Raw genomic sequence first — 18,306 nt, forward strand, 5'->3', positions numbered from 1 at the left:
CTATAAGAAAACAGGTAGGTAAAATAAATAAAATTCATCTGGGCATGTCAATAAAATTCATCTAACATATCAACCATGTTAGAACGTATGGAATACTCTGGACACCTCAAAGTGTTGGCCAATTTAAAAAAGAGTCTATCATAGAGACATCATTTTGTGAGTATTGGAGAACTGTGATTAGAGTCCCTCAAATTAGAAATCCACCAGTGAGTTTAGTGAGTACACACAAGTCAGGCTGATCTGACTCCTGTGTAACTGGGGAAGAACGATGAGTTTCCTGGAATGGAGCCGGTGTTTATGTCAGCTACTCCTTCAACTGCACGACAGGCTCCAGAATGCCTGGATACTTTTCAGGCTCTGAACAAATGCTCGGATTTTAAGTCTTAAGAAATCAATCCCATGCCCCACAACTTCTCGTCCTAACAGAGTTTTAAAGTCCCTTTGCCTAAGCTATTCTGTCTGTTGCTGCTGCCGGGCTGCACGCCACTGGTGACACTGGTCATGGTACACACCTAATAGGCTGACCTCCTTTCCCGACTAATTGCATTACATCGCCAGCTGGCTCCAGAAGGAGTCGTCTGTTTGATTGAAGAATTCCTGCTCCTCAGTGGGCCCGGCTGCTACTTTTACTAAGTAATAGTCAGGCCTGACATCCCCATTGTTCAGCTGACAGTGTGCCCATCCTAAAATCTAAGTTTTATTTGTAAATTAACCAAGAAACTTCCTGCCAGAACAGCGCTGCCTGGAGACTGATAATGTGGGCCTTTCATCCCATTTCACTCATACTGTATCACTGCCAATTTGTTTTTTATGTGCCTGGCCAGCCTGAGGCTATAAAAGCCTTGTAAGACATAAGTGCAATTATAGTCCTGGAGTCAAATGAATTGGACAAATCCAATAGCACAGCTCTGTCCCCACTCTGCAAACCCCTACAGCAGTTAGATTAGCTGTGAAAAATCTAATCTAGCTGGAGCTAACAAATTTCTGCAGTGAAGGATCAAGAGTTCAGTATGGGGTTGCAACCGGATTGCAGAATTGAAAAAGTCCCCCCATGATAGGGGCAGAAGAGAGCATGAATCACTTTAGAATTTTGCAGCTCATTTTTAAGCTGTTAGGGACAATTTAGTTAGAGTAAGACAAGGAACTGTGGGCTGCTGTTACTGTGACTGATTTTTAGTCTAGCCGTGAGATATCTGATAAAGAGAGTTTATCATTAATGATGCTAAATCTTAGAGCTGCAAAAGGTATCAGTTGAATTTTGATTATTACAGTAGGGAATCTTTAAACCAGGCCAAGCCTTAGAACATTATTTATAGCATGGCATCTTATCAAGATAACATGTCTTTTCTCAAAAAGAAAAAAACAGTTCTACTTTACTTAAGAAATAATTTAAAAAATTTTATATGTAAATTTTATCTTTTCAAAAAATAATTCTCAGTCATAAGAAAATTATAGAATATGGTGACACATTTGCAAAGCAGAAACAATATACAATGTACTGCAAATAAAAAAGATGTGTAAGCCCAGCTTAGGGTCCTGGCAAGCTACATTAGACTCTGAGATCCTGGTGAACTCTTGGAGGGCAGAGTTCCCTTTCCTGAGAGCTCTACGGCCAGGGCAGCCATTAAAACCCAACACTGAGGCAGCTCCTCCAAGGTCTGTGGGAACCAGCACGTGGTCAGCTCTTCTGGCTGCAGTACTGCCACCCCCAGGAGGTCATTATAGCATGCTGGGGTAGGAGAGGAAAAGGCTGCTGAGTTTTTGAATGCAAATGTGTTTTGTATGTCTGAGACACTTGATTACTATGAAAGTTGTCTGTCATTGGGCCGTGACTCGAGTTCTGATGTTTTACATGCACTGCTGACCATCATATACAGGCACACCTCAGAGATATTACAGGCTTGGTTCTGGACATATCTGCAACAGGTGTTTTTTAAATATTGCAAATATAGATATTGCAAATATTGCAATAAAGCAAATCACACAAACTTGTGTGTGCACTGGGAAAGCAGTGTGCATAAAACTTACATTTACTATAGTCCACTAAATGCACAATAGCATTATTTCTTAACATACATATATTAATTTAAAAATCTTTTATTGCTAAAAAATGCTAATGATTATCTGAGTCTTCAGTGAGTTGTAATATTTTTTTGCTGGTACACAGTTTTGCCTTGATGCTGGTAGCTGCTGATTGATCAGGGTGGTGGTTACTGAAGGCTGGGGTGGCTGTGGAAATTTCATAAAGTAAGACAATGAAATTGCCATATTGATTCACTCTTCCTTTCATGGAAGAATTACCTGGAGCATGTGATGGTGTCTGACAGCATTTTGAGCACAGTAGAGCCTCTTTCGAAATTGGAATAATCCTCTCAAACCCTGTCACTGCTTTACCAACTAAGTTTATAGAATATTCTAAATCCTCTGTTGTCATTTCAACAATGTTCACAGCATATTCACTGAGAACAGATTCCTTCTCAAGAAACCACTTTTCTTTGCTTATTCATAAGAAGCAACTCTTCGTCCAGTCAAAATTTTATCATGACATTGGAGTAATTCAGTTACATCTTTAGTCTCTACTTCTAATTCCAGTTCTCTTGCTATTTCTGCTACATGTGCAGTGACTTTTCTCCACTAAGGTCTCAAACCTTTTAAAGCCATCCATGAGGGTGGGACTCTACTTTATCCAAACTACTGTGAATGTTGGTATCTTGACCTTTCCCGATGAATCATGAATGTTCCTAATGGCATCTAGAGTGGTGAATCCTTTCTAGAGGGTTTTCTATGTTCTTTGCCAGATCCATTGGAGAAATCACTATCTATGGCAGTGATAGCCAAGTTCTTTAAATAATAAGACTTGAAAGTTGAAATTACGCCTAGATCTGTGGGTTGCAGAATATGGATATTGTGTTAGCAGGCATGAAAAACAACATTGCATCTCCATCAGAGCTCTTCGGTGATAAGGTATATTGTCAATGAGGAGTAATACTTTGAAATAAATCTTTGACTCTGAGTGGTAGGTCTCAACAGTGGGCTTTAAATCTTCAGTAAACCATGCTGTAAACAGATGTGCTGCCACCCTGGTTTTGTTGTTCCATTTATAGAGCATAGGCAGAGTAGATTTAGCCTAATGTTTAAGGGCCCTAGAATTTGCAGAATGGTAAATGAGCACTGGCTTCAACTTAAAGTCACCAGCTGCATTAGCCCTAACAAGCGAGTCAGCCTGTTCCTTTGAAGCTTTGAAATCCGGCATTAACTTTTATTCTCTAGTTATGAAAGTGCTAGATAGCATCTTCTTCCAGCAGAAGGCTGTTTTTATTACATCTGAAATCTGCTGTTTAGGATAGCCACCTCCATGCCTGATCTTAGCTAGGTCTTCTGGCTAAGCTGCAGCTTCTACACGAGCACTTGCTGCTTCACCTTGCACTTTCATTTTATGGAGACAGCTTCTTTTCAAACTTCATGAACCAACCTTGGCAAGCTTCAAGCTTTTCTTCTCCAGCTTCCTCACCTCTCTCGGCCTTCATAAAATTGAAAAGTGTTAAGGCCTTGCTCTGGATTGGGCTCTGGCTTAAAGGAATGCTGTGGCTGGTTTGATCTTCTGTTCAGACCACTAAAACTTTCTCCGTTATCAGCAATAAGGCTATTTCGTTTTCTTATTATTCATGTGTTCACTGGAGCAGCACTTTAATTTCCTTCAAAAACTTTTCCTTTACGTTCAAAAATGGCGAAATGTTTGGTGCAAGAGGCCTAGCTTTTGGTGTAGCTCAGCTTTCAACACGCCTTCCTCACTAAACTTAATCATTCCTAGCTTTTGATTTCAAGTGAGAGACATGCAACTTTTCCTTTCACTTGAACACTTTGAGGCTATTACGGGGTTATTAATTGGCCTAATTTCACTACTGTTGTGCTCAGGGAATAGGAAGGTCCAAGGAGAGGAAGATAGATGGTGAAGGACCAGTGGGTGGAGCAGTCAGAACACACCCAACAGTTATCAATTAAGTTTGCCATCTTATATGGGGAGTTTGTGGTGCCCCAAAACAATTACAATAGCAACATCGAAGATCACTGATTACAGACCACTGAATGAGATATAACAACAACAAAGTTAGAAATATTGTGAAAATTACAAAATGTGACAGAGACACACATGTGCACCTGCTGTTAGAAAAATAGTGCTGATAGACTGATTCAGTGTTGCCACAAATCTCTAATTTGTAAAAAATTTAATACCTGTGAAGTGCAATGAAGTGCTGCACAGTGAAACAAGGTATGTCTGTACATAGTGCAGATGTCTGTGGCTGCACTGGTGAAAAAGCGAAACCGCATAATAAATAAAGCAGGTACAGTGAGGCCAACTGGTCAATATAAAGCATCTGGCTAATGGGGCAGGGGGAAAAAAAGAATCAATTAGACCAATGGGCAATGATGAGGGATGATGGTCAGAGACATCTTCCCAGGTACCGTGCTAAGCAATTTTACAGAAATTATCTCATTTACCTCACTCAACAACCCTGTAACATAGACTGTGTTTTTAATCTCACTTAGTAGAAGAAAAACTGAAGCACAGGCTGATGAAATAACTAATATACATCTGATCCCTGGTCCGCCTGTCACCAGGGCCTGGCTATAACCACCGCAGTAGACTCCCCAATGGCCGGCCTTAGTCAGCACATGAGGTGATGTCCTCAGTCCCTTGCATCCACGTGGTAGGGAGACAGTAAGGTGGGGATTCTAGGTTCCCCACCTGCTAGAAGGCCAGGTGAGTGCAAATCACAGTTGCTCTGAGATGCTCTTCTCATCTGGAAGCTTACAGAAGCCGACCCAATTAGAGGCTTCCTTACAGAGTCAAACACTTCTTCTATTCAGGCCTCCTCACATTCAACACAGGGTTGCCTGAAGCAAACATCCTGCAGGTTGGAGGTTCCTCGGGGTAGATGAGGTTCCCTTTGAATTCTAAAGAAAACTGCCCACAGGGCAAGTTGAAGAATGAAAGGTAAGGGGCAACAGTGGGGCTGCTGGGCAGCTGCACACCTGCACTTATGTTGACAGATGCTGCCAAATCGCCCTGCAGCAACTGCTTTCCCAGAGCTCCACTAGAACAGGGGTCTCATACTTTGTGACCTATGACAATCTGGGAGATCAAAAATGTCATTTTCCATTAGGTAATATTAATGGGAGGGAGGTAACAACATTTAAGACCCTTCCTTTTCAGAAACCTTAATCTCAGGATTGTAGAGTTCAGAGGCAACTGTCTCAATGTGTGCTCTGCCCTGTTATTTGTCTCGTCCAGGAGAGCCTCACCTACAAACCAGGGCAGCTAAGAATGGTGCCTGAGGAGACTCCTTACCTTTTTGGTGAGGGAATCATCTGAGTCTGACGGCATTCGAGTGGAAACATGGAAAATCACTTCCACGGTCGAGGTAGCATAGTAAGGGGCCGTCTGCCCGGTGCTGCCATTGCGCTGAAGGCCACCCATGAACCCACAGTGGGTGGAGAGATCCACCTGACGAAGGTCACAAAGAAGAAAGAGTGAGGATCAAAAATGAGCTGTTCTTTAACTAAGCAGGGCTGTGGATTCAGAAAAAAATAAATTATTTTCATTTTTATATCTTTCTTTCTGATTACAAACAAACGTAATACAAAGTAAGACCAGATTAAAATGTTAAAGGAATAAAAAATATTAAAAATGAAAGTGCTCTGTAGTCATACCAACTGAATAAAACCACTGTCAAACTTTTGGTATATATTCTCTAACTTTTTTTCCCCCACCTGTATGTGTAAACTTATGTGTATATATGCATATATGTGTGTGTATACAGAGGTTCCCTATTGATGGATTTGTGGGGGTTTCTCCTTCTTCAAATCAGAAAGCACACTCAAAGGAGTGTTTTTCTAAGATGTTGGGTCAAAAGGTACAGATATTTAAAAAAATTCAGCAATCCTTGACAAACTGCCTTTCTAAAAAGGGTTGAACAACCACTTTATACCACTGCTGAAAGTTTACGAGTCATAATTCATTTTAAAGTTATGGCATGAGTGTTCACTTCTTAGTGCCTTTATCCAAAATTTTTAACTTGTCATAAACTAGTATTCTTTCAGTAAAATACCTATTCTAACACATACGAAAAAAGAAATAGAAGAATCTCTCCTGTGACAAATATAGTAAACACGTACTCTTAAAACTCTAATTGATACTGCATGGCTTAAAATACATTAAGTAATAAATATATTCTATGACAAAGTAGAAGTAGCCTTACTGGTGGAAACAGTTTCCTGGAAGTGCAGTAACTCTATTGGACTGACACCTACTTGCCTTCTTAGTAAGTACATCGTTTTGACTATGATGTTCTCTTACCCTGTCCCCTTTATTACCTCAGTCCCCTTGCTTGCACTGAGCTCTCAAAGGCACCCAGAGAGTTTTTCAGAGCACAGGTACCCAAGAAACTAATAAAAAATAAGCAAACTATTTTAGACATGTTGATTTCCATTTTAACTACTCCTAATGATTTCAGATTCTAGGAATATATTTTTCCTCAGATTTATGTTCCTGGGAGACAGATATGCATGTGTGATATGTGTGTGTGTTTGTATTAATGTATATATGTCTGTATGTCAGAGTACAATTTAATAAAGAAAAAAATAACTTTTTCAACATCAATCATCCTGGGGTCTACCTTAGGGAAATAGGTTGATAGCTAAACCATCATGGCTATTATATTATATTTTCGTTGTAACTTTTGACTTCATCCAACTCTTTCTTCATCTTTCCACCCATCAAGTCATTGATTTCTTCTTCAATCTCCATACTGTGGCCAAAGCCATTGCTTCTCTGCCCACATTTGTCTTCTCTTACTACAAACTGTCTATGGCTGGGAGAGCCCATCTGACTATTGTTCTGATAAAAAGCAAATGAAAAAATATTAAGAGGAAAGTTAAGGGTAAACAAAAGTTCATGTATTAAATACTGACAAGCAACTAACAGTAGATGTCAAATTCAGTAAGTTCTTCAATTCCTGAACTCTACCTATGCTATATTTGAATGCAAACGCTCATGTAAAAACTTACACAATGTCTAGTTTGGACACATCTTTAAACAGTGCTGTCAATAAATACTACTGAATGAAATGCATTACCTCCCATCCAAGTCCAGCAACAAAGTCTTCATATGCTTGGCTTCCTCTTTCATTAGAGAGGATTGAACACTTGTCTTCTTGACCTTCAGCAATGTAAAACACTGCGATTTTGTGTGTCTCACGGCTATAAATTTTTAAATTAAAGGAGTTAGAATTCTTATATATAAAATTTTATCTCACTACTATTAATACCACCAGCATGACTTCTACCACTGAGTTTACATTTACTGGAGAACCTGCTAGAGGTCAGTCACTGTTCTAAGATGGTTTGACACACAGTCTCATTTATTCTTCACAACCATGCTAAAGAAATGAGTATTCTTATCACCTCCCTAGCTGGGTGGTTGAAAGGAGGCACAGAAAGTGTAACAAAAAGCACACCCAGCAAGCAGGGGATGGGAACTGTGGCAAGGCCATCTGCTTTCTGAGACCACATCCTCAGACATAAGATATACTGACTGAGCCGCATGTTGGGGCACGCCATTTGGTAAGTTCTCTGTTTTTGGTAAAAAAAAAAAAAAAAATCTTTTACAGTATTTATATAAATTGTGAATAGATCTTTGTGACCGTCCATATTTAACTCGACATTTTAAGGCTACTGGGTGGCTCTGTAATTGGAACTATAGAATATGCCAAGGTCTTATGAGAAAAAGAATATCCTTCCAAGCAGAACACACTTAGGTATTATCTTCATGAAGGGGGGTACCAACTCCTGTGCTCTGACTGTTCTGAGGGTGCCTGACAGGGTGGACAGCTATTCAGGGAAACCCCTTTTAGCCATATAAATCCTTCATCTGCTTGTTCCAGATAGATCTTGGATTCTCTGGTATTAAATCAAGAAAATATGATGTGCACTTTGAAAAAGGAAGCCCTATCATTTTCTCTTTTGCACATCTGGCATATCCCTTTGCATACAGTAGGTACGCAGTTAAATCTCTGTTACACTGAGCAGAGATACGGTGATATATTTGAATGCATTAATAACAAGTTTCTACAAATTATACCCTGGAGTAAGGTGACAAAATACCGGGATCTATACCAAGCATTTGGTGATAGTTTAGAGATGAAAACACTGTTCTCATTCAAATGAAGCTTTAATTATGAATCATTCATTCCCTAGCCCAATCATCCAAGAGTTTTGGGTTTTTAAAAGTTCTGATGTCCACTTCCAGAGCAGTTCCACCTTTTTCCTCTTTTTACACTGCATCTGATAAATCTCTTAGGAATAATTATAAAGTACTTAGACACAGAAATATTTTTCTGTCAAGTTGTTTAATATTTCAACATTGTAATTTGACTAGATATCATATTGGTGGAATTGGGCTCCATATTTCAACAAATTCTCTAAGATTTCCTTTTGCATGAGTTATTTCTCTACTTAATAAGCAGAACTAATTGACTTTCAATTAAAATTTATACAAATAACTGGAGGAAGAGAGTTCTCTCCTTTTATTCAGTTAGATAGCTTATTCACTTCCCCCATAGTTTATATGTAATAAATATACTTAGAAGAAGAATTAGAAAATACAGAAAAAAAAAAAGAGAAGAATAAAAATCACTTGCAATTTCAACAGATAAGCAAAGAACATAGCCACTACACCATTTTAGGATACACTTTTGCGTGCATATATGAGAAGTTACTACATTCTGCTTTACAAAAGATTTTTTCACTTAAAATATTTGCAAACACTTTTTATTATGGTAAAATATACATATCATAAAATTCACCATTTCAACCATTTTTTAGTATGAACACGTTTATATCATGTGCTTCTACAACAAAGGTTTAATGATTGTAACATCCCATTATATTAATATGTCATAGCCCAAATCCTCATTTAGGTTGCTTCCATTTTAAAAGACATTTTCACGTTATCTTTAATACGCCCTTAAAGATAATCTTTAATGTTTTTAATCTTTTTGCAGTATCTTTTTTTTTTTGAGACAGTCTCACTTCATCACCCAGGCTGGAGTGCAGTGGCATGATTTCAGCTCACTGCAACCTCTGCCTCCTGTGTTCAAATGATTCTTGTGCCTCAGCTGTCCCACTAGCTGGGACTACAGGTGCATGTCACCACATGCCACCATACCTGGCTAATTTTTGTTTGTATTTTTTGTAGAGACAGGGCTTTGCTATGTTGGCCAGGATGGTCTTGAACTCCTGATCTCAGGTGATCACCTGCCTCGGCCTCCCATAGTGTTGACTTTATAGGCTTGAGCACCATGCCCAGCTATAATATCTTTAATATGTCCTTAAAATAAATTTAGACAGCTTGTCCTCACACAGAAGGAAGCCCTGAAATTGCCACACCATTCACTGCCCTGAGGAATGGGCAGGGGACATCAATAGCCTAGAATCTGACTAGCTTAGTCCAAGAGCTATAAAAATTTGGGCATTTGGATAATAACAAACCACAACCTATGACCTAAAAGACTGCCTCTTTCAACAAAGGTGGAGAAGTATAGTTATTCAGTTTCTATCTGCAGGTCTCTCCACATATGTAAAAATCCTCAGCATTTAATTTTTCTTTGTTTTATCAACTTTACATACACACACAAAAAAATCTCAGGTTTATCTAAATGTTTTTTTATTCTCCTTAAAAATCTAAGCTTTTTCCATTGCAGCTGTTCCTAAGTCCTTGAGCCCTCACTAACTCAAGGTGGGAGCACAACAGAGCTAAGCCTGAATGATGAGCTGACCAATGTGAGTGTGAGGAAAGATGACCTTTAGTTGTAAACATTCATCAAATTTCACATCCTCCAAAATGTTAGTACTGTAGAAAGCCTGCTAGGATGCAGAAGCTGTGTCCGGCTTTATTAGAGCCATGCTTTTGAAATGGTAATTAGCAACTTCAACAGCACTTCACATCCATAAGAAGCACACCAGTGCATGAAGGAGCAGGTAATTCAGGAACACACATACATGAAATCAACAATCTCCCTTTCCTCATTAGAATACACTGTTCTTTCTTATTAGGAATATACCAGAATAGCTCAGTTTCCTTGTGCTGTCACATGAAAAAGCCAAAGAAAAGCATGATTTTAATATCCACCTCCCCATGTGGTGGCAAGGGGGCATTTATATTTAAAAGGGACGCCACTGTGATTTGTACGTACATTCATCATAGCATTTTCAGTGTCCAGACCATAGTGAAAGATGGCCTCAACTTTTCCAGGGAACATGTTAAGAAGGAACTATATGCAGCAAGAGTAGTGAGATAAATTGATATCAGAATTAAACAGAAATGTTCTGACTGAAAGTTGACAGACAAGGTATTTTCTTACCTGCTACCTGACCAAAATATAGGGCAGTCTAGATTTCTCGTAGCTGAAGAGTCCCAGACTTATTTCTAGTTTCTTCAAAAAGAACCTTGAAAATACCCTTCACCATAAAATAAGTTGATACCCGTTTGATGTCAAGAAGACACTAAATCCAGGAGTTGGGGTTTTAAGTGAAGGTTGATCAAGGGGTAGGGGACTGCCACTCAGTTATTCAAAGCTGTATTTCGCTGCAACAGTACCCCAGGGAGCTAATCAATTGTACCTCATGCAACTAAAGTGCATTAACACTCAACAAATTGACCGCAATTACATGATACCAAGTATTCACTTAATACTGAGAAGCATGGAATAATTCAGCATATGCTTAAAAAGCTCAGTGTGGAACCCAAATGACTGCTTATTTATTACTGAAGGAAGGAGGGAGAGGATCGTGAACCCCTGAGTTCTTCAAAATGAATTCCTCACAAAATTTCCATAGAGAAGTTGATCTATGTTCCTCTGGAGAAAAGGAATCACAAGAGTAATCAGGAAATGGAATACAGTGAAGGGCAAGCTGAGAAATGGCAGTTCAGGTTTTTCATAAGGACTTTTAAAAATTACTCAAATTCAAATCTTATACTGTTTCACCTAATAAATCAAGAAACAAAGACATTTAGAATGGCAATGGAGCTGTAGCAGGCTTCTGGACAGAGAACGGCTCTTTTACTCAGGTAAAACTACAAACGAATATTTTAATTCTGTGTTTTTAAAAAATGTCTGTATATTTCTTGATACCGAAATATTTATCACTCTCCAGAGAATAGTAAAGCCACCTAGGAGAAAAGGCCCTCATACTCCCTTCTAAGAGTAATTCAGGTTCGAACAGCCATCCTGTCACATTCTCAAGACTTGGAAACATACAGGAAATAGTTCATGCCTTTACATGTGTGTAGCTATGGAGATGCAATGAGGGGTCCTGAGTAACTAGAGAGACAGGTGGGAAAGTAGAAGAGTAAAGAAGAGAAAAGAATAAAAGAAAAGAAAACTTATGCCCTTCTGATTCTCACAAAACTTAGGCCCTTCTGATCAATACAAACAAATCCATCTTAATACCACATGCCTCTGAAGGATGGAAACAATACATAGCCGTAAGTTTAATATTATTTCATCTACTCAGTTCTTAATGACATTACCAATGGACTTTTCTGAAATATAATCTTCTAAGTGTTTTAAAAAAAATTCCAACTGGACTTTATTAGTTAGGTCTATACACAATTCAAGAATTCAAAACACCAAAGGAGAATCACAGTTGTGAAGGTGATATGCAAATAATAGTGACATGAACCAAGAGTTTGCTTGAAAATAAAATGTAAGCATGTATCACTTTGAGATTTGATCAAAACTCTAAAATAAACAACAAAACCATCACAATGCCACTGAAACACACACGATGGTGAAAATATTAATTCAGCAGGCCATAACCCATCACTGTAAGTGCAGGCAGGAGAAGCTCATGCCTTAAAAGGGAATCATGACAGTGGATGAATGAAGGATTTAATGAATGGAATAAAGAGCTCTAGTAATTATCTGAAATGCTAGGACACGACTTTGTAAAGATAAAGCTGGGCTCTGTTATTTCCTTTCCTCCTTCTTGCTTCTCAGCCGGCAACTGCACCACCCTCTAAAAACACATAGCTCAAAATAGATTTAAAAATTTATGAGTTAATGAGTAGTAAGAAAAATGTAGTGAATAAAATATAGTGTGAAGAGCTGAAAAATAAACTTAAGGAAAACAACCTGAATTTTTCATATGAAAGCTGACAGAATTTTCACATGAAAGCTGACAGAATATAGGATATTCCTAAGGGGAATAAAAGGAAAAGAAGCTTTTTTTTTAATTTTTTTTTTAAGAGTTTGGTTTAAAAACTAAAGATTAAGGAAGCACCTTATTCTCTTCAAAACTTTGAAACATCTGTTATGTACCAACTACTATACTTATTCTTGACTTAGATGATTTTGGAAACATACATTCCCCAAATCAAACACTTTCCATAGTTCTGAGATCATCTTTAGAAATGCTTCTGAAGTAGTACAGAACAGGGCTGGATCTGAGAGTCTGATCAGCTTTGGAGAATGAGGCTTATTAACAGAGAGTTATTAATTACAACATGCTGGTTTTAACCTTTCCAACACTATGAAGCCACAAGTACAGAATGGCAGTGCCTTGGTATACAGCATGGATTTTGAAGTCAGACTCACTTGGCTTTAGATAATACGGTGTGAGCAACCACAGGCTGTTTAACCTAGGTAAACTTTTTCTTCATCAAAAAGAGGTGGTTGCAGAGATCAAATGAGAATAAATTTCTACTGGTAGCCACAAAGAAAGATAATCAAAACTACAGATTAGATGGGAGTGGTGACCTCTTTTCAGTGTATCAAACATGAAAGTTTATTCCTTATAGTAAAAAAACACCAATGGTATGGCGTGCACAAATGTCACTGGATGCTAGGTTACAGAACTACCCTTGGATGTCTCAGTAAGTGCATTCATTTCTGCAGTTGTATCTGTTATCTAAGCATACCCACAGACAAACAGGAAAAAAGTAGTTTGATATACTTTTACATACCACTGGCGGGAGTCCAAATTTTTTAGCTCTCTCAATAATTTTGAATTTTTCTTCAACAGATGAAAATTCTTCCTATAAAGAAAAAAGGATGGAAGAAAAAACATGTGATTATGGAACCATTTTGCTGCTTTTCAATCAGTTATTTAATAAACACACCTATCATTCATCCTCTATGACCTCACTCACAAAAGATTTGTGATAGAAACCTACAGAATGAACTCCATCTTCCTTAAGACATACAAAGGGATAAAAATTCTTCCAGCATTCCATTACTAACCAGTGACACAGATGGCTCTTTGGTGAGTGTGTGACTTGTTTGCATGTTCCTGTGTCTGTTTCCAGTGTCAGCTCTACTGTGAATACCTTTTCTCCACTTCTGTTCTTAAAAACTCCATTCCACTATTAGGGTCAAATCCACCCCTTTCCACAAAGTCTTCTCCATTGCTCTGTACTTCCCATTGGATTTAATCATTACTCTTGAACTCCTGTGTCATTCCAACCTATATCAGAGTTGTATCAAATCTACCTCCCACATTAGACCTAAGGTTAGACTGTGGCTTATTCACCTTTGTAGTTCACTTGCATCTTGCATGAAGGCAGAAATAATAATGGACAGAGCAGTAATTACACACACACACAAACACACACACACACACACGCTCTCTCTCTCTCACTTTCTCTCTGCTTGATATCCTTTAAAATATGCAACAGATGTTTGGAATTCAATCTGTGTAACAGTAGAGCATAATTTCATTTCAAGTTTTAATTTAGTAGCAGAAAATAGGCTGCAAATGTTAAAACAGAGAAAAATCTCCATTCTCTCTTCTTCTCCAATCTTTCCAATCTTTTCTTCTTCCCCAACTGCAAACTGACAGAAAGGACAATTACATGAAAATAATGATAAAATGGCTGGAGGTCTACGTGGATTGTTACCTTCTGTCCCAAGAATTCATTCCCAAGTCATCAAGCAACAACCTGCAGAAATAAAAGGGTCCTCGGGGCTCCACTGGGGATGGCTGCCCTTGGCTGGTGACTTTCATTGCAGAATCAAAGTTACGACTCTGGACATACTCATCTTCCTGAGCATTTTGGCGCAAAATGACCTCGATGATTTCCTTCTCTTGGTCATAGTTCATGCCACATGGGGGTAGGGAAGGTTCATTTAGATTTAGCTGTGATGGTAAAAGGCATTCAGGACTTGTGTGGCCAATGTTTTCAAGTAATTTGTCAAGAACATCATCTCCTTCCTCAACTTGAGAAGAGTCCTTCTGAGGTCCAAACGTGTGAGGATGCCAGCCTGAAATCAGAAATGAAGGATTTCTTCCACTGCGTGCTAAGCGGCCTTCCAAAGGTCCGTATAAAACCTTACCATCCCAAGAGTACTTCCCTGAGATATCCCTCACAATTACTCTCACATCAGAGAGAGAGCCCACTGGTGATCCACCTGCCGGTCCTTCTGCGGGTGTCTGAAGGTAGGAGATGAGGGTACTTTCGTTAAATACAAACAGCTGCAGGTTTGGGCTTCTAAACACCTCAGAGGACAGCTCGGAGCCTTCTACATGGGCATTGTCGTGGTTCTCGCTGACAAGGCTGTGCAGTATGGCAGGGCCCCCACTGAGGGGGTAGTGCCCCAGGTGGTTCACCAGGTGGGCCATCACCATTCGAGCAGTCAAAGGGATCAATTCCAAACTTCTTCTCTTCTTCTCTGTAAACAGCAGTAAAGAAACATAAAGAGTCAGTGGTGAATGAAGATGAAAACGCAACACCTTTTTCTGGGGGGCAGGGGGTGGCTCCAAGATGGTAGATTACAGGCTTTTAGTGTGCCTCGGCCACTTAGAAATAGCAAGATAGTGCAAAAAGATCAACTCTCTGAGCTTTAATTCAAGAAGGAAAATGGGAATCTACTGGAATCATGAAGGATGATCCAGATCTTAGGGAGGACCACACAGGCAAACAGCCCCTGTGATGCCATCCAGCTGAAAAACAGTGAGTGAAGCCCCAGTACACGAAAGAGTAAGAGTCTCCCTCTGTAATTTACCTGTCCACGGGGGATCTAACCAACCCAGGCCAAGGCAGAGAATGATGTTTCTCCCAAGCCCCAGAGCTATCTTGGGGAGGGGCTTGGAGGTGCTAAGAGGAAAAGACACCAGAAAAAGCCACAGGCATTTCCTAGACCTGGGACTGAGAGATTGGAGCACTTGCTCTGGAGTGGGGTAGGGACTTCCACAGCCAGAACTGTGTAACATGCCCTAGCAGTAGGCACTGAAATTGTGCTCTTCACTACTGCAGGCTTGGGGTGGGAGAAGAGAGCTGCTACAGCTAAAGTTTCTCCTGGGCTATGAGACTTGCAACCAGGGCCAGTTCAGCAACGTAGAATCAGTCTGCATGTGTCATTGCTGCATGCACCAGGCTGCTCTCCTGAGATTGTGGTACAGCAGGGCCCTCTGTTCCACTCTGAGGCAGGACTATAGGCAGTAAAGGCAGACGCTTTCCTAGACTGGCAGCCTGAGCTGCCCCAACCTTCCTGTGTAGCATCATCATGTAGTGGGGCCCTCTCCACTCCACGCCTAGGCAGATCTCCACGCATTCAGAGCACCTACTTGCCTGGACCAGCAGCCTGAGCCATGCTACCCTTCCTGTACATAAATTGTGGTGCAAAAGGGCCCTTTCTGCTCCATACCCAAGCAGATTCTCCAGGCATTCAAAGCACCTGCTCACCTGGACTGAGAGTCTGAGTTGCTCCACCCCTTATGTAGAGATCTTGAGGAGGGGGGCCCTCTCTGCTTCATGCTCAGGCAGGTCTCCAGGCATTGAGAGCTCCTGCTTGCCTGGTTTAGCAGCCTGAGTGTCCCTATCCCTCCTCTGCAGAAATCCTGGTGCAGGGGGACCCTCTCCACACCCAGACAGATCTCCAGGTATGTGGCACACTTCCTTGCCCAGATTGGTGGCCTGAGCTGCCACACCCTTCCTGTAGAGATCATGGTGCAGTGGGGCCCGTTCCACTCCATGCCCAGGCAGATCTCCAGGCATTCAGAGCACCCACTCACCTGAATCAGCAAACTTAGCCAGTTTGCCCTTCCTGTGCAGAGACCATGGTGAAGTAGGGTCCTCTCCACCCCATGCCCAGGTGTATCTCCAGGCAGTTGCAGGGCCTGCTTATCTAACTTACCAGCCTGAGCCACCCAACCTTTGTTTTGCGGAGATTGTAGAATAGCAGGGCCCTTTGCACTCCAAGCCCAGGCAGACTTATAGGCACCTGGAACACCCAAACTCACTCCCCTGATCAGGAGTTTAGGCTGTCCCTCTGCCTATGCAGAGAACTAGGGGCCAAGGAAATTTCCCAGCTCCATGCCTAGGCACACCACTGGGTACCTGATGGCCACTCACTGGATTCTCCCTCAGCACTGGTGCTTGTGCCCAACACCAGGGCACCTGTCCTGATCCATCTTGCCCTCTGCCCATCCTAAGTTATGCAGGGAGCTCAGACTACTGTGCACTCCATGGATCACCCCATTGCCTGAGGCAACAGAGAGTTTCTCTTGGTAAACAAGGATCAAGTATATACCTAGCCACATTGGCCACAGCCAGCTTTTACCTATAAACACCATCTACTGGCTTGTAAGTCAAATTGCACAGCCTAATATAAAACCTGCTGACAGAAGTGCATAGGGCTATGGAAGCAAATCCAGAAGATGGCAGGTTGGAGGCAGTGTTAGCATCCCCCTCCCACTGGGAAGGACAGAATAGTGTATAGAGATTCACACTGTGAGCTTTTTTCCAAGGAGCAATACAGAAACTCAACAGGAAAACCACAAGAATCCATAGACCCTTTGAATGAAGCAGCAGGCTGGCTGGGCATGATGGCTCATGCCTATAATCCCAGCACTTGGGAGGCTAAGATGTGGGTGGATCACGAGGTCAGGAGTTCGAGACCAGTCTGGCTGACATGGTGAAACCCTGTCTTTACTAAATATACAGAAAATTAGCCAGGTGTGGTGGTGTGTGCCTGTAATTCCAGCTACTCAGGAGGCTGAGGCAGGAAAATCCCATGAGTGAACCAGGGAGGTGGAGGTTGCAGTGAGCTGAGATTGTGCCACTGCACTCCAGGAGGGCGACACTGTGAGACTCCATCTCAAAAATAACAACAATAAAAAAAAAAAAAAATCACAAAACAAAACGAAACGGCAGACTGCAGTCTACTCTATGAGACAGGTGAAAAACTATAAATCCTCAGAGTGTGAGTGGGGAGAGACTACCTTCAGAATACACATCCCCATGAGGGAATCTGAAAATCCAGGCCATGGGAGAAGGCCTTAACCGTACCCAGAGCTGGAACTGCTTAAGGGAGTGCTGAGAAACATAAAAGCAGAAGTAGCAGCAGGAAATGCCTTGCAGGCATGTCCAGTTCCCAGCATGGAACAAGGTAAGCCATACCTAAATATATCTCACAGGGACCTTGGGGAAGCCAGCCAACTAGCTTAGAAAGGGGTTACAGAATGAAAGATGCTCCTAACTGAATTTCATGATATAATCTTGAGCAGGAATGAACTCTCTTGACTAGAATCCAGGGGGCAGCGACTTACATTGCAGATACATCTGTTTCATGGGCAGACAGGAGGGGCACAGGTGGGAAAGCTTATAGTTTGGAGCAGGTCTGGGTTCTGTGTGCAAACTGCCTGGATCTAAACCTGGTGCTGCTAATGGAACACTGAGGGAGTGAGATCGGCCTTGCCAACTGCATGGGAGCTGGGTGAGGCTTACTGCTGCCTGCTACTGTCCACTCCCACTGTAAACTCTTCTGTGCAGCAGAGGCAGTCATACTACCTTCTGCAACATTATCCCAGCTGCCTGAGAACCACCCCCTGACCCTCAAAGGAGCCGTGGTTGGCCTCACTTAAGAAGAGTCAGAGTACAGACCTGCTCAACCCTATCCCTACCTGGTAACCTGTACCCGCCCTGGTAACTTAACACAAAGAACATAAACTTGTGGGAGCTCTACAGCCCTGCCCATTGCCTCTGAAACCATATTACTTCCCCGAGGCAATTTAGGACCAGCTCAAATCCCACAGCTAGTACTGCAGCTTGTGCTCTCTTCCAAGCACCACCTCTTGGCTGGAGGCTAGCTGATGCAGTCCACTACATCTACAGGTAGAATAACACTATGCCCAGGAAGGCGAAAATGGCTGCATGACTTCAGCTATCACCAGTGCCTATAATACTCTAGCCATCAGAGGTCCTGAGCCTGTCCATGTGAAAGTTAACTACAATTAAAACCAGCATTC

General features: G+C 41.2%; 1 protein-coding gene across 12 annotated transcripts in view; it reads right to left on the reverse strand.

The window, feature by feature from the left end:
- RALGAPA2 (Ral GTPase activating protein catalytic subunit alpha 2) overlaps nt 1-18,306 on the reverse strand; it is a 333,808-nt gene that overhangs the window by 110,410 nt on the left and 205,092 nt on the right. For 11 of the 12 annotated variants that reach the window (XM_032248229.1, XM_032248227.1, XM_032248225.1 and 8 more), the window contains 4 exons: nt 13,958-14,729; nt 13,025-13,096; nt 7,137-7,260; nt 5,351-5,506 (listed from right to left, as the gene is read on the reverse strand). In XM_032248229.1, the coding sequence (XP_032104120.1) occupies nt 5,351-5,506; nt 7,137-7,260; nt 13,025-13,096; nt 13,958-14,729 (1,124 nt within the window). Of the gene's footprint in view, nt 1-5,350; nt 5,507-6,677; nt 6,899-7,136; nt 7,261-13,024; nt 13,097-13,957; nt 14,730-18,306 lie in introns of those variants that run through there. The other variant, XM_032248236.1, reaches the window with a different exon arrangement.

The sequence above is a fragment of the Sapajus apella genome, unplaced genomic scaffold (genome assembly GCF_009761245.1).
Source record: "Sapajus apella isolate SASKATOON/1434 unplaced genomic scaffold, GSC_monkey_1.0 scaffold65, whole genome shotgun sequence".
Taxonomy (NCBI): domain Eukaryota; kingdom Metazoa; phylum Chordata; class Mammalia; order Primates; family Cebidae; genus Sapajus; species Sapajus apella.